Raw genomic sequence first — 17,613 nt, forward strand, 5'->3', positions numbered from 1 at the left:
AGTGTAAATGGATCAAATCTTGCATTTTGGTTGCTCTTTTTTCTATTCTCATTAATGGAGCAATAGTAGGCTTTTATACCTCTTCCTAAGGAGTTCATCAAGGTGACCCTCTTAGTCCATTCTTGTTTATCATTATGACAAAGGATTTCATTAGACTTATTAATTCTTTTAATCAAAAGGGATTATGGAAAGGTGTCAACATTGCAAGTATATCCTTGTCCATAACTCATTCTCTTTTTGCTGATGATACTTTAGTCTTTCAATCATCTACATATTAAGAAGTACAAATTATGAAGAAAGTCGTTGATCTATATACACAATTTTTGGGACAATGTATCGCTGCAACTAAATCTAAAATTTATGTTTTCAATACATCCTAATTGGTTACTCAAAGAAGAATCCATCTACTTGGTTTTCCCCTTGATCATTTTACTTCTACTTATCTTGGTGTTCCCTTTTTTAATGGGATTAAACAAACCCGCTTATTAGAAATTTGTGGTTGATTGTATCAAATGTAGATTTGATGCTTGGAATGTGTATTTGTTATCACTCTCTGGTAGAATTCTTCTTATCAAAACTATTATCTAGGAGCTTCCATTCCTAATTATTATTTCTCCGAGTAAAAGCACAAACATGTGTCACCCTTTTGTAAAGGAAAAGGCTAACAAAAAAAAATGGTATTATTATTTTGAATTTGGAAATGAAGTAAACTAATGAAATTTGTAGAAATGGATGAAGTTTAGGATTCTAATTTTTAATATTATTTGGAATAAGAATTGACATATTTTCCTCATTTTTATAGATAAATTTTTAGGTGCTAAAAAATATTGAAAATTAGGGGTCTAGTTCCAACCACAAAACTATATGGAAAGAAACTTATTTCCTTTTGATCTCTGAATATATATATATATCTATATATATATATATATATATATATATATATATATAGAACAATAGAAAATAAAAAATGGCTTTAGAACTATATTTTCTCTTTTATAAGGATTTAAATTTGAGCTCACTTGAAATCAATAGTTTTCATTTTCCACCACATTTCTCAAAACAAATCTATTCTAACAAGGAGAAAATTTATACATTCTAGAAGATGAATCTCTCTTGTAGAACGTCATATATTTTTTAGATTTTTTTTATATGATCTAATATTTTTTCTTTCTCAAAATAGACATCTGTTTTAGTGTTAAAATACGTGGTTGTAGATTTTTTAATTACAATATACTTATATCTAATTAAAACACAATAAAATCTATATCAAAATATTCTTGACTCCAAGTTCTATAAAATGGTGTTTACATATTATTAAAAAAAAATCATAAAAATGGTAAAAATGATTGAAACACCCCTTTTTTGAAATAATTTTATTTCTTTAGTAATTGGATATGTAAACTATTATAAAATGTGCATTTAATAGACATTTCCAATTGGAAAAATGTTACACCATATACAACTTAGCTAGAATAAATTTGTCTAGATCATATGCTTAAAAAAATAGATTTTTAGATAGAATTACTCAAATTCAATTATTCTGATAAGTCATCCCGAAAGGTGACACAACTTTGTACTTTTACCTCTCCATTTTACAAGCCCCCAAAGGTATCAGCTCTCAAACTGAAACTTTAATCCATACCTTTCATTGGTTAAAGAATATGAATGGATAGAAGAAACTAACTCTAATTTATATTCATGCCATGTAAGCCTCTTTGAAAATAGGAGGTGTTGGACTTCCCAACATTACTAATAGGAATAGGGCTTTTGGTGCTAAGCTAGTATGGCATATTTATGAAAAATACTCTACCAAATGGTGTCACCTCTTACAAGGGAAATAGTTAGATAACTTGGAACCTTCCAAGGTTTTTATTGTCCTAGACCCACCAAAGGGCTCTATAATTTGGGATTTCATGATGGCTTCTCAAGAGGTTATTACTTCATACATATCATGGGAAATGAACAATGGGGATAATGTCAATTTTTTTTTTGGTTCATGGAATGGATTCCCCCCATCCCCTCCACTATTGATTCCTTAAAGGATTTCTCAAATATAGTGATTCAATCTTTGGAGACATATTTTATTAATAATATCTCAGTTATTCATAGATTCATAGAGCTAGTCATTTGGGAAGACCCCTCAATTGAACTATATCCCACAATTAGGATGTTTCTTTCAAATAAGTATTAGTTGGGTAAAAGCACAAACCTGTGTCACCTTTTATAAAGAAATGGGATATCAAAATGTGAAAGATCAACATTAATGTCCAAAAAAATGGTATTTGTGTTTAGAATTTGAAGATGACGTAAAATGATGAAATGTGTAGAATTGGATGAATTTTATGCCTATAATTTTTATATTTTTTTTGAGTGAGAATTTATTCATTTTATTTTATTTTGAAGTCCCTTTTTTAACTGTAAAAAATATAGGGTGTCTAGTTCTCATCAAACAAGTATATGCAAATCATCTTTTTTGTTTTGATTTGAAAATATCTTACAAATGACATGTATAGCTAGGGAACAAAAAATAAATAATAATTTTTGATGCGTATTTTCTCTGTTACAAGTACTCAAGTTCGACCTTATCAGAATCCAATAGTTTTTCCCCCCATCAAAAATTCCCTATCAAATCTAAACCTTCTTTATAAAAAAAAACATATTCATGAAGAGGATTCTCTCCTCTAGAGGTGAATATGATTTTTTAATTTTTTTGATATGATTTACTATTTTTTTCCCTCTTTAGAGGGAGCATCTTCTGAAATGTTGAGATATTGACTTATAATATTTTGAGATTATAACATATTATAACTAATAAAAACACTCAAAAATTTATGTGATGATGATATTGGATCTAAGATCTATAAAAGGGTATTTTTAGTTTTTGAAAACAATTGAGTTTTGATAGAGAAATGATATTTGACTAAAGCAGGTTTTGGTATCCTAAACGGTGACACAGATCTGTGCTTTTGCCTATTTGAAAGGAATGTTTTTATGTCTAATCAACCAAATTACCTCTTTTGGGTTCTGTCTAAAGGTGGTAAATACTCTGTTAAACAAGTAGACTTAGCTCTCCAATACAATCATTTTTTTTTTATGAATAGTCCTTTTCTTTTACTAAATAATATACTATGATTAAAATACACAAAAAAGGGTCAAGGGATACAAGATCAGCCCGCAAGAGTTCACATAGCTGAAGCTAGAATTAACAACTATTCATCAAAAAAAGAAGAAGAAGCAACCCTCAAGTAGCTAAAGCAGTGCTAGCTGAGGGTGGTGGTCTATCTCAATCATCAAATCCCCAATCATCTTTGGGATTGGTAGCGAGGTTAGAAACAATCCAACCATCAGTAGCAACATCAAGGGCCTAGTTAACATACTTTGTTTTAGGTCTCAAAAGGTGATATAGCCAATTTTAGATGAAAAGGCCACTTCCAAAAAATCACTCACTAAGGACCAATAGGAGGAGTTGAGGACCAACCAGTGCCACCATAGGGTAGGGAGACCAAGTAGTGCCTCTATCCACCATCACCACTACTGCCAGAGTAGTGGCAAGAATCTTATGATTGCACTATGTGTGAGCAATGGTCTAAAGAATTGTACCTCTAGCGATGGCCTCTAGGTGTTGAGGTATCAACTAAGGCATCTAGATGTACCCTGGCAATAGTGCAAGGGGTATTTCCCTAGTGATTAAGAAGCTCTTGAAGGTGGGCTGCCTCTAGGGCCACCTTGTTTTCTTGCACTTGAATCTAAATTCATTACATTATTACAAATACATGCCTTAGTGTACATAGTAATATGTATATCAAGAAAACTTTGAGTGAAAAGAATAGAATTTCTATCTTTGCACAGAGTGAACAAAATATCTATCCTAAAGGTATGCCAAATCTAAGTAAATTTTCTAGGTATCCCAGGGAAGTCACCCAAAATAACCATGTACCAAGAAAAGGGTTCAGGTCAAAATGGCTTAAAATAATCATGAATCTAGTGCCAATAATTTTGAGCATGTCTACACAATAATTTTAATTAGATCACATATCATTCTTTTGAATTTTATTGGAATAGTTCAATTCTTCCAAAAGTAGTATAATTTACATGACTTGCATCAAAGAATGAAATTTTAACTAGTGATTGACTTGATAGATTGAACATTTCTTATCCCTTTAATTGTGTGTTATGTTTGCAAGTTATGGAAACAACATATCACCTCCTCTTAAACTATCCTTTTGTTCAAGATTGTTGGAATTTTGTTCTTAATAAGATTAATTTTAATATGTCATTACCTAACTCATTATAGGATTTATTCCATGCACGATGAATCCTACATCGTGAATCAATGATTTCATGTCTTTGAAAGTGCATCCCTGAATTTATGCTATGGACAAGTTGGTGGGAGAGAAACAAGAGAATTTTTAAATAGATATCATCTCCAATCCCTCAATTTTTGGAAGGATTAGAAAGATCAATTGTTGATATTTTCAATGCTACCATAAGTAAATACAAGGGTAAAACATACCTTTTCTCCTTGGGATGGCTGCATTATTCATCAATGGAAGGGTATATTTTTTCATCATCTTCCTACTCCATTGTATCCATCCAAGGTCCCTCTTCTCCAAGGACAAAACGAGTGGATTCCCCAAAGTGAGGGTTATTAGAAACTCAATTTTGATTGGGCCTCTAGGGGAAATCCAGGTAACCTTGGCTATGACATAGTCATTAGAGACTTTAAAGGTCATGTAATTGAATAAAAATCATCTCCTCTCCCTCCGAGTACTAATAAAAAAGTTGAGGTCTTACCCTTGCCTTTTGGTTTAGAACTTGAAAAATCACTTTTTATATCTAAGTTACATGTTGAAAGGGATTCAACCATTATTATTAATGTGCATATTAAACATCATGCATATAATTGGTCCATACCATATATATTGCATCAAGTATGGTCTCTTGTTGATTCAACCTTTAAATGTCACATCATGCATACTTATAGAGAAGGCAATCTATTAGTTGATTGTTTGGCTAATTTGGATACTAATGGGATTTATATTAACTCTTTTTTTCCCCCACTTAATCTCCTTCATTCCCCCAACTTGGTTAACATTATAAGAAAAGAATATGTTTAAAGTCCTATTGATCCTTTCTCAAATATTATTTCATAGTAAATTATGGCTTCTCTACAATTTCACATATTTTACTTTTATGGATCTCACTTGTTCTTTTGAGATGCTGTATATAGTTCAGGGTCCTAGATTGCACTTGAATTAGATGGTTTTTTTCCCTAATATCATAGTCTCAATTAGAGTTTTGGATGAAGATCAATGATTACAACTTTTATGACAATTGTTGACTTGGCTCTTACTGTTGTCTCTGACACCAAATAATGAATTGTAATCATGTGATTTTTGGACTCTTTGTAATCACAATTCTCTAGATTTAGAATCCACAATTACAGGATTCATTAGTGTTGATAGATACAATCTCTAGATGAATTCTTTCTTATTCTGTGTCATTGTTGTATCACACAATAACCAGAGTTTTTCTTTTCGAGTTCTTTTCTCCAAGAGCCATTTTTGAACTAGTTATTATTATTAATAAAAATATAAAGTTTTGCCATATATATATATATATATATATATATATATATATATATATATGTACATGCATGGTTTTTATGCAAGTTGCAGGTACCGAGTATCGACTTCCCTGAATTGTTAGGATGAGCATACCCTATCACATTATCTCAATGATAAGAGAGGGGAGATAAATTTTCAAGTCCAAATCCCAACCCTTTAAACCATTTGTTCTAATTGGAAAATTAGGACAAGTATCTGAGCTGAGTACCCTCCGAATATGTTGGATAACGTAATTCATAATTTAAACCCTTGGTTTGATTTTGTATGTATTTTTGCTATGATGGGTTTTCATATTTTTACCTTGAGAGTCTTTGATGCATTTTCTATTAATTAAGACTAATTAAAAGATTTAATTAATGGTTTAATTTAATGGAGAATTAATATGGTATTTTAATATTTATTTTATTTAATTAATTGAGAAATTAATTAAATAAAATAATTAAATTTGAAAATAAAAAGTTAAAAGTTTAAATTTGGAATGTGACAATATTTATTTTAATAATAATATATTTGGAGTTCATTTTTCAATAAATGACTAAATAATATTATTAAAGCTAATAAATATTTTAGCAATTAAGTTTTGGAAATGAAATTTAAAAGTGGAAAATATATTAAAATTATTAAAAGATTCTAGATTTCATGTGATTAAAATATAAATATATTAAGATAAGAATAAGTGGAATTATTAAAGTAAGTGCATGAGATTTAATAAATAAATTAATTAAATTGGAAAGAGTAAATTAAATATTATATTAATGATTGTGCATTATTTTAATATTTTCTCACATAGGAGTTGGCAAATTTTTGGGAGTTGTCATGTAGACAACACAGGGGTTTGTACTCTAAGAATGCACAAGTTGTCTACACTTAGAAGTTAGCATTTTATTTGAGCACATGGTGTCTACAACCTTAAGACTCATCTAGAAGGTTGGAGGAGACTCATGCTTGTTTGTCATTCTTATCTTCTAGTTGCTTCTAGAGACACTCTAGATGCATCTTAGAGGCCTTTAAATTGAGGCTCTCCTAGTGTGTTTGGACAAGCTGAATGGAAGCTACAAGCTACAAGCTTAAATGGAAGCTTCAAAGCTTACATTCATTGAGAAGATCATATGCTTCTACATGCTCATATATTTTCTACATGCTTCTATGCTTCTTCTAGCACTTCTAGTCACTTGGAGGATTCGGTTGGCTTGGATCTTGGAGGAATTGTGAATGATGGAGAAGGAAGAGATTTTCTATGGACTTCTGAGCATGGAAAATTTAGCATCAGTGTCCAGGTGTACTTGTGATATTTGCATACTCTCTTTGCACTATTTCTCTTCCTGTCTTCATCGTGTTTGTTATATGTGTCTGAATACTCTCTGTGATTGAATCTACAATTTGAAATTGGAATCTAGATATTTTATTTGGTTGAGAAGAAAATAATAGAAAAACTCTAGTTCCAAATGAGAAAGAAATTAGATCTTAATCGGGTTTGGGTTCGAATTTATATTGTGAAATTAGATAGACAAGATATGAAATTAAAATAGAAATTATAAGTTGAAAATTTGAATGGTTAGATGTAATCTTTCTATCAAATTATATTTTTAGATGCGTATGGATAAACCTATTAGATGGATGAATGGGAAAATTTAGAGAACAATTACCTTTTAGGAGAAATTCTTAATTCATCACAAACTGCCTTTTTGCTACCCCTTGGATAGACCCGAACTTAGTCATTCATAACTTTTTATCGTGATCAAATTTATTTGATCGCTCCTGTCAAAACTGGTGCAACTTGGCCCTCTCTAACATATTTCAATTTCAGCCCGATCCAATGGTTCATTAGGAAGACATGGCCCTCGTACTAGGACTATTTTATTCAAGGACAGATATTTTTCCATTTCCCATAACCAAGAGTTCTTTATGCTTAAACTTCACAAAAATAATATATCAAAGCATGGAATGAATTAAAGATATTATTGCAATCTTCCTTTAGTAGAATCTTATTTTTATGCATTAGTTTTATATGATTTATTAACTAATCTAATTTAATTAAGATTAGTTAATAGTAGAAGAAGTATAATTAATCTATTTATCAACCAACATAGGAGGTATTTAGTTGAGATATTAATATTGGAGATTTATTATAATTTTTATTAGTAAAGTAATAATTTGAACATTGATGGAATGATACATAGTTGACTCTTAATGAATGAAACTATTATCAGCTAATAATCATGTAGTTATTGACATAGCTACTAGTTAATTTAATCATAAAATTCTTCCTAACTTTTGATTACCTTATAGCCATGAAATTCTTAATACTTGTAAATATAAATGACAAGAATTTCCAATAAGACTTGCAATAAATTTTATATTTTCTTTGTAATAATATATTTTTTCAATACTCAATTGATTCCTTCTTAAATGAGGAAATGCTATAGTAAATGGTTAAGGTGGTCTAATAAGGGACACAATGGCCAAATACATATGAAGATTAAATAATGAAGGGTGCTCCCCTTAATACTGCAATGAGGAATAGAAATAGAGAACAACATAAATTAATAGAACAAAATATAAGCTTATAAGTATGGGAGATAAGGTAGAGGGTCAAAGATACAAGGTAGCATTCTAGAGGGAAAATAAGGGGTCAAAATATTAAGATGAGGGAGCAAAGATAATGAAAGATATAAATTAACTAGGAGAAAGAGACATGTGAGGTAGATAAACATGTCAAAAGGGGGGAAATATTGTGAGAGTAGGTAGAGGAGAGAGTGTCAAGGAATAGAGACACAATAGAGAGATTTTGAGGTGGTAAGGGTGAGAGACATGAGGTATGGAAAAAGAGGGAAAATATGTGGTAAGATATATGATAGAGATCATTGGAGAAAGTGAAGAGGGTGATAGACATGAGGTCTAAAGATAGAGAGTAAATAGGGGGAAAAGCCAAATTAAATTTAAGGTATAACAATAGATTAAGCATCAAACATAATACTATTCTAAAATTTAAAACCTAACTCTAATAATAAACAATATTATATATACTATATGCAATGTCCATGCTATTCATAGTTGTCACTATTTGTTAAAATAATTAATATCTAGCAATATTAGTGAATGGAACTATATTAAATTACATAGAAGTAAGATGAATTTAATTATATTTTGCTGAAACCAATTGAAACAAGAAAGCACATTGATGTCCAAATATTCAAAATCTTATTTTCAGTATAATATAAGTATAACTTAAATTATTAAATTTGATTAAATTGAATAGTTTTAAATTATATTTCATAAAGCAATTTAAATAAATTAATTTTTAAAAAACTAAATTAGTTGAAATATTTTAATTAATATATTGTTCATAAGAGATTACACTTCAATAGTTTTTATTTTAAATCTATAATAATCTTTAAACTATAATAATCTTTTTTTAAAATGATTTAATAGAATATAAAATTAAAGCCCATTCAATAATCTATAGCTTTTAGAAACATAAAATTGAACTACTCAATTCCATAGCAATCACGTATGATCCAATACTAATAATATGTTAAAGTTAATAGAGTCAATGTTTGACAAAGATATCTACATTAATGTAGTAGTTTTGACAAAGGTAGAAACTACATAAAACATTATATTTTATAGGTTTTTTTAAAATATTTTTCAGCTAGGGTAATAGGATCAAAGTATGAGAATATCTATAATATATGTTTTCAGAAATGAAGTTCAATTCTGGTGAGTCTTTAAGTTGAGTCTCTTGGCTTCTACTAGGAGAGGCTTAATAAATTAAATAATATAAATGATGGAAAAAAATTAGCATTTTGACAATTCAAATATGGTATTTATATATCAAGTTGTAATTTTTCTTGCTGTAACATTATATTTATATTAAAAATATCTGGTTCAAAAACGGCTCTTGGAAAAAGAAAAACTAAAAAAGAAAAATTCCAGTCATTGCCCCATATAAAAAGGATGCAGAAGAAGAAAGACTGCACGTAAAAAGAGTATCTATTAACGCTAGTTAATCTTGTCATTATGAATCTCAAATCTAAAACATAAAGCCCAAAACTATATGAATACAATTCCTTGTTTGATGTGTCAAATAGTAATTTTATATATAATTTAAGTTAACAATAGATTAGTTTATTTAAACTATAATATAAGAATCTAGCATTACGCAATCGAAAATTACTGCAAAACTAAATCAGGCCTCAGCTCCAAAACGTATGCATTGGCGACATTTGACAAGTTCTCTATGTTAGCAACCGCTGAGAAGCCACTCCATGATCTCCTTTCTGTATTTAAGAAGACCAAATTTTTACCTCGTATTCTCACGAAACAGATATGCTTCCCTACTACGATGCACTTGAATCGGTACAACGTTGGTATATCGGATCGATCTAACTCTGCAGTGGCAAAATCGAACACCACTTGGGGCATCATTCCAATCGCCCTCCACGACATATCTGCACTTGTAATGTTTAGATTCTCCTGATCGTACTCTAGCTCCCACAAATCTACACGAAATAGATCCTGCGTTGCAAGGAAAAATGTTGACCCGCAGACACAAAAGAGGGGAGGCATTTCAGGATGTGAAGCAGGCATTGGCAAAGATAAGCTGACCATGTGACATGTGCGATCTTCTTTAATTCTAAAAACCATCAGCTCATCATGACTTCTTAATACACCGGGGATGATCATCAAACAGAAAAATAAACCCTTAATGGAAACCAGTTTCCTTGGAATCCGTCGGGGAAGTTGACGTTGTAGAGTAACCCATGACTGCTCCGAACGGTTATAAAACTCTATGGTGGTCTCGTAAACCGCTACTACTTGATACTGGTCGTCCCTCCATAGAATGTCTGCCACTGTTGTCGCATGCGCTCTATTAAGTCTCATAAATGGAAGCTCCACAAATGTCTCTGCTCTTGGATTGTACACTATAGTGCTATTATTTATGAAATCCCCTCTTACAGTGTTCACGTCCTGAATTGGGGTGCGTGTTTTGTTAAGTGGGTTGTACAAAGAAATACCCACACCTCTTTGCCAACCAGCTGTCATATGTATCAATCCTCCCACTGTTCCCAATATCTCCCCATCAATAGGAAATGCTTTCACTTCCTTTGTGACCACATTTAAACGGTAACAATTAGATCGGTCACTGATAATGAGGAGCCATGGATGCTCTTTGATGTTTTTCCTCCTCCAAGTAAGGAAATACTGAGAAGAAAGTATGTTGTTCCACTCCTTGCAAACTCGACGGAACTTGGCAACAGATTCAAGTGGAAGCAGCTTCAAAATGCTCTCTGTTATATCATTGTTTAACTCAGACCACATATAATCTTCAACATTGTCCGCCATGAGGATAATTATTAAAAGAATTGCCATGTGTTATATGATTCTCTAAAATCCAAGCCATATAAATAGCGAAATGGCTATGCAGCCGACTCAATGGTTGTTAGTTATAATTTATTAATTATTTAAAAATTATTATACAGTCAAACGTTCTAATATTAAATACAATGGTTGTAATATTAAATACAATGGTTGTTATTTATAATTTATTAATTATTTAAAAATTATTATACAGTCAAACGTTCTAATATTAAATAATAAATAAATATCCTTTCGGTCGGCTGGGTAGACACTGCCTATAAATTAGTACGCCGATTGGGTGCACCAAAAGGGCAATGGGCTATAGAGATAATTTTAATTATGATGTTATTTTAAATATAGAAGTTTAGTTTACAATTACTAATGGAATTTCATTCCGGTCATCTATACATTATTTTTCAAACAATTAGTTGGTAGGCTCTTCAGTACTTACTTCATCATGACTTAATCACGTATTATGCTTTATATATAATATGTTATTATCTACTGTATTATAATTATTTTTCTACAAAAGTTAATATTTTAAAATGTCTTATAAATAATTTATTTTATCATATAATTTATTTATAATTTAAAATAAGATAGAAAATATGGGCAAGAGCCCACACTACAATAAAACAAGAATTTTTAAAACTTTTTTAAAAGACAAAAATCTATCATTGTCTTAACTTTTTCTTTTCTATTATTTTTATTTATTCCAGAAAAATAAAATTAGAGCGGTGTATGATACCACACTGCCATAAGGATAAAAGGTGTATGATTCAGCGAGAAAGGGAGCACATCAAGGCGGGCCTTTCAATATTGGGTTTCGAGAACCCTAGATACATTTCCCTAAATTTTGAAATCCCTTTTGTCTTTTTAATGTGGAGGGTTTCTAAAAGGACAAACTAACCAAAGCTTCCTATTTTTGGGTTTGCATGTGTTGCCAGCTCAACAGATTCGAAGTTGGTGGCATCAAAGAAATTTACCATTGAGATGAGTATTTTAGGAAGTGAGTAGAAATTTGATTTGAAGAAAATCCAAAGAATGATAGTTCAAGCTACAGGGGTTTGCCAAAAGTAAATTTTGTCAATCTTACTAACTTCATCAAAGATTACATATAGAGGCCTTCTCAAAAATGCCAGTTACTTTGAATGATTTTTCTTGTAGAGCATCTCTGAATAGAATAATCTAAAAATAGGACAAGCATGAATCATTGTTTGTTATAGAGATTGACAAAATGCAATGAATGGCAACAAAAAAAAGAAGATGTGAAGAATGATAGATGTCTAGAAAAGCATTAGAGCATCATGTTTTTTTAGAAGTAACTAACTTAGCTCTATAAGATTTTATGGCTTTGGTTACTTTATCCAGCTCTTCAATACCTAGAATGAGAATATTGTCATCTCATATCATCCAATAGTCATGCATTTTCGTCAGTTCATCAATTATGGCCACTCTTGATTGGAACTTCTCCATTTCTCTTCTTATGACTACATCGACTACTGAGAGTTCATGGATCTTAGACACTTGGAAGTTGAGGGGGTCAACAGCTTCATCGATAAATGCGAGGAACTTGGAATTTATTCTCTCAATGTCCACGAGCTTTCCATTAGTTGGCACAAAGGACTCTATGTGTAAGATATTGAAATAAGTTTTCAATGATATTTTGCACTAGGTCATTCACATCCTTGAGTTCACTTGCAGATCTCACAAAGTTTTCTATGATAGAATCCAAGGATTGCTTCCAATGGAATAGTGACTCTTGGCCAATCTTTAGAATCCCATGAGCAATGGCTACATTAGTCTTTATGTGTATCACTTCTTGTAGAAGGGCCAATTTTGCTATCGGCTTGTCTACTAGCTTTTGTATGGTTTTTTGATGATCTGAAGCTACCACACTAAGCTTGTAAACATCCAATACTAGGCTTCCCAAATTCTCAACTAGCAGGGGACCTTGAGCCTTTATTTGATCCACCCATAGTCTGCCTACTTGCCTAAATTGTCTTTCTTGTTGCAACTTGAGTAGTAAGTTTTTGTTCTCCTTTGCATTTGGGTTGAATTGACTAGAAGAAGTACTCCCAAGTGCAAACTTTATGTAATCCACTAGCTCTCCATTTGAGGTTTTCAATATCTCCTTCTTTGCTCTATGTTCCTCCAACTTATCCTCAATATTTTCATTAGTTGACTGCCACATGTTCACCATGGAGTCATGAACTAGAATGCCAAGATCCAATGTACTAATTTGGAATTCATCCTTTGAGAGCTCATGAAATCTTCCTTTTTTTTTAGGCTCAACAATCTCAACTAGCATGTGGCAAGTTGTTGAATCTGTGGCTAGTGCGGCAATTGTCTTATGCTTCTTTGCTTTCTTTTATGACCAAGAGGAGGTGACTTGTGTGATTGATTCCTTTGATGTGGTTGCATCCTCATATCTCCTCTTCTTCCTATCAATGGTCTCCTTAATCCAAGACTTTGTAGAGGGCACATTAATAGTAGATTGTAGTGTAGATGGGTGAGGCAGCTTTCTCGGTTACCAAAATGGCTAATGTATCCCCCTACTAAGATTCTCCCTATTCCTAGCCATTCGTGGGGTTAGTATTGTCATCCAAATTGATGACTTCAACAAGAGATGATGGCTTAGCCACTGACTTTTCTTGTTCCTTCCCTTTATCCTTGTCATCCTCATTTTCTCTAGTCTTCCCAATGTTTGGAAGAGGGGCAAGCTCTGCAAGTAGGGGTGAGTGGCACATTCTTCTCTAGAGGCTGGTCTCCTCCTTGACCAATGGATTGTGATGGCCATTTGGATGTTGCAGTGGTTGTTGTGGTCATAGCTATAACTAAATGGGTGGCTTTAACTAATACTCCACCCATAGAACTAGTGCTTCCAATTCTCTTCTTTCTCTCTTAGGTCCACTCCATCCATTTGTCTATTCTTTTGATTATACCTTACATGAGAACCTCCATTGGTGGGGTAGATAGAATTGGTGTATTCTTGATCTTCTCACAGGATGTGGGTTGCATGTAGGCTCCATCATCTGTAAGGTTAGAGACATCAACATAGTCATTATACAATTTTATTTCATCAATAGTTAGTCTTGACCAAAATATCTCCTGAGTTTAATAGTATTCATCGAGACACCCAAACCAAAAAGCTTCAATATCTGGGACATGCCTATAGGCATATTCCAACATTAGATGATCCCTAAGAAAATCCACTAGATTATATTGAATCCTGAGCACCTCATATCTAACAATTTAATCTTGTCATCAAAACTCTTCGCTAGATTTTGAGCATCTAATTTGGAGGCACATGAATACTAACCTACCACTATAGGAAATGGAATCCCAACAATCTTCTTCACATTGAAACACAGGGTGTTCACCTCTAGGATATGTCTACATAGTTCAACTAGAACTACCTTGTCCTTTAGATATTTGGGAAACCTCTTGGAAAATCCATCATAGGCTCCTATTGAAAAATAGGAGAAAATCATAAATTGGATGAATGAGCATACAATCTGGCTTATAACCAAAATATCCTCTGGTGAGAACCTCCTTTCTAGGCATCCTTGCAATTCTTGGCATAACCTCACTGTAAAAGCATCATTGATAGCAATGTACTCCTCATAGGTTCTTTTCAATTAAATATGTGGGTAAAAGTCATAGACTTTGTTGTGTTCATCATCATTTGGAATGCTAGGAAGTCTAGTCCACAAGTGGTGGGTTGCCTTAGCATAGATAAAATAAGAGGACATGTAGAACTACTTGAATCCTTTGGCCAACCATAACCATGAGGCGAGCTCATCATAGATGATCTATACCCAATTGATCTTCATATCATCAGCACATATTGCTTGTACTAGAAAAAAGTGGTGCTTGATGAACTTCAAAATGTCCTCTCTTCCTTTCAATCTAAGGAGAAGTGCAAGGATATCCACAATCTCTCACTTTAGATTTGTGCCTAACAATCTCTTCGACATTTTTCTCTTCCTTGAGCAGGCCGTTTGGAACCAGGTCCTCTACATGTCCTCCTATCTAAGGGTCTTCTTCTCATTCAACATGGATGTATAGGAATCGAAATCAATATCAGATAACTACTCTTGAATAGGGATGCCAAATGGTGACATCATCAACACCTTGTTATTTGATAAAAGAATGGACTAGTCTAAAAACAAAATCTTCTTCATTTCTAGGTTGTATCTGATCTTTATGCATTCCTTCAAAAACTCAGGTGCATGAACTACCATTAGAAAGTTGACTTCTTCTACCAATCCACTCTCCTTGAGTTTTAGAGTGATTGGGTGAATGGGTTGGGAATTTAGCCTCTTATGTAGATCACCTAGATCATAGAACTTGAAGGATGTATTTGTATAATCTTTTAACTCACTTTCCAAGCCAGTCAACCTATCATAACTAGTAGCTCTGATTGCCATTCACTATGATTGCACATGATGCAATTCTCGATAAATAGTCGCTAAATATACTTGTATAAACCAATTGCTTGCAATTTTGATGAAATGGGTTTAGAAATTAGAACACTGTAGCACCAAATGAAAGAAATTAATTCTTGAAAGAACTCTTACTTTACTTAAGGTAAAGTGATATAACTAAAAATCATTAAACAATAAAAATACTTAGCTTTGTGGGAAATGCCTTACTTTGCTTCAAAATCTAGAATGTAGTATACTTGATGATATTTAACATATGAGGAAGAGAAAGAATCACTTACCCTTTTCACAAAGCCATTTTCCTTTTATTCAAAATCATACTACAAGGAGTAATCCTTTTTTCTAGCTTGCACATTTTGTTCTCCCACTTTCCACCCAAGGCTTTAATACTGTATTTCCTTCATAACATATTCACATCTCCAACATTTACTTCTCTAGAAGTATCTTTTGGGAATCTCTCAAAGATATTTGCATTTTAGGGTAACTTGATTTCTATTCTCAAATCCCCCAAAGAAGTAGCCCCTTTTGTTTCTTTGGAGCAGAAAACTCCTTTGTTAGCATCATTTCCAAGACTGAAGCACAACAAACAACAATCAACCTTATACTTCAATCTAATGGCCTCAAAGTTAAATCTAGAGTATGCCTTCCTGGTTATGAGCCTTTAAATAGTTCTTTTAATATTATGCTCACACTTATTTTATCATTTGAATTGAGTTTAGCCTCAAGTTCATATAGCCTCGAAAACATAATGAAATGATATCAGCTCCATGAACATGTAGTAGAAAAATCATGGACCCATTTTTCCTAGTAATAATTGATCTTATCTCCATAGATCTGAATGAGACCACAACTTTTCAAGCTTTTGGGTGTAGAAAAAATCATATCCTTAGCTTATTACTCACTATTATGGCTTCACACTTTGGATTCACACTTGATGTAGTTCGCACAAGGGAAAAGTTAGCTCAATAGCTCAGAATCCAAAGGATATGAAATATTAAGCAAGATATCAAAGAATAAAATTTAGAACACTTCTTCTCATCAGGAGGATGCAAAATTGCACCCCAACCATGCCTAAATCACCTAATCCCCATGGGCATCAGATAAACATGAAATCCTCTTAGATCTTAGATTAGGTAAAGGGAATGCAAAGGGAGATCCTAAAAACAAATATTGCAGAGTACTTCAGGAAAGATGAGAAGTAAGTGACCTAAAATAGACTTAGACACTTCTCACTCAGAACACACTCACTTTAACCAATGACCTCAAGCTTTAAAGGGGGAAGACTAAAGCTTGGCAACATATCTATAAAAAAGTTTGGGATTTGGGTGGTAGTAATATTTTTTAGTTATTTCACATTCAAAGTGTCAATTTGACTTATTTGTTCAACAATTTTTTCCTTTTTCTACAAAACATCTAAGGAGATGAATTTGAAAAAAGAAAAGAATAAATAATGTTGAATTGATGTTATTTTTTTAGTGATATGTTATATGCTTGGTTAAAGTTGGATATATGTTTGTAATATGTATAATTTAACTACTTTTGTCCTAAATAAAAAATATACAATTGTAAATAGAAGAATACATCTTTAAATGCCCTATTATAAAATACAAAACAACGTACCAAGAGACTAAAATTATAACTAGTTTTTTCACCAAACAATGGTGTTCATAAGGATGGTTTTCCTTATTTGGAGCATGCAATTGCTAGGGATTGAGATTTAGTTATCCTTATTTTGGGTCCCATTGCTAGTTAGGGTGTCATGTTTATATCAAAATTTTGAGTTTCATTTCACAATTCTAAAAATATTTCAAGATTTGGATGGTTTGATTTACTTCTAAAACTATAATTCTTTTAGTGCCGCTTCTATTATATGTAACGCCCCGCCAAGGGATCCAAAAGAATTACCCTAAAGTTTCAGTAAGTTTGCTAAACATTTTTTTTTTTTTTAAAGTAAGAATGTATAACATACACATCAAACACATAGTAGCGGAAGCAATAACATGTAATCATCGACCAACATACATTGCAAGTTACATTTCTTAAGGATCCCAAGACGTTGAGTTACTTTTAAATTTAATTAATTCTAAGTCTAACAACTATCACATACATATGAAAGAATAATCAGAAAGTCCCATGTCCATAATATACATTTGTTCCAAATGCCTCTTGGCAAATTA

The 17,613-nt window shown here is 32.1% G+C and overlaps 1 protein-coding gene across 1 annotated transcript; it reads right to left on the reverse strand.

Annotated features, from left to right (window-relative positions):
- Positions 1-9,800: 9,800 nt before the first annotated feature.
- LOC149557969 (F-box/kelch-repeat protein At5g15710-like) lies at positions 9,801-10,973 on the reverse strand. The gene has a single exon (XM_089830533.1). It carries the CDS (start codon positions 10,971-10,973, stop codon positions 9,801-9,803), a length of 1,173 nt encoding a protein of 390 aa, XP_089686659.1.
- Between the last annotated feature and the right edge of the window lie 6,640 nt (positions 10,974-17,613).

Source organism: Cupressus sempervirens, chromosome 5 (assembly GCF_028749045.1).
Source record: "Cupressus sempervirens isolate cs-2001-9-10 chromosome 5, ASM2874904v1, whole genome shotgun sequence".
In the NCBI taxonomy this organism is placed as follows: domain Eukaryota; kingdom Viridiplantae; phylum Streptophyta; class Pinopsida; order Cupressales; family Cupressaceae; genus Cupressus; species Cupressus sempervirens.

Bases quoted from the DNA above. Each gene is read 5' to 3' on its own strand.
- LOC149557969 (XM_089830533.1), bottom strand. From the start codon at position 10,973: ATGGCGGACAATGTTGAAGATTATATGTGGTCTGAGTTAAACAATGAT.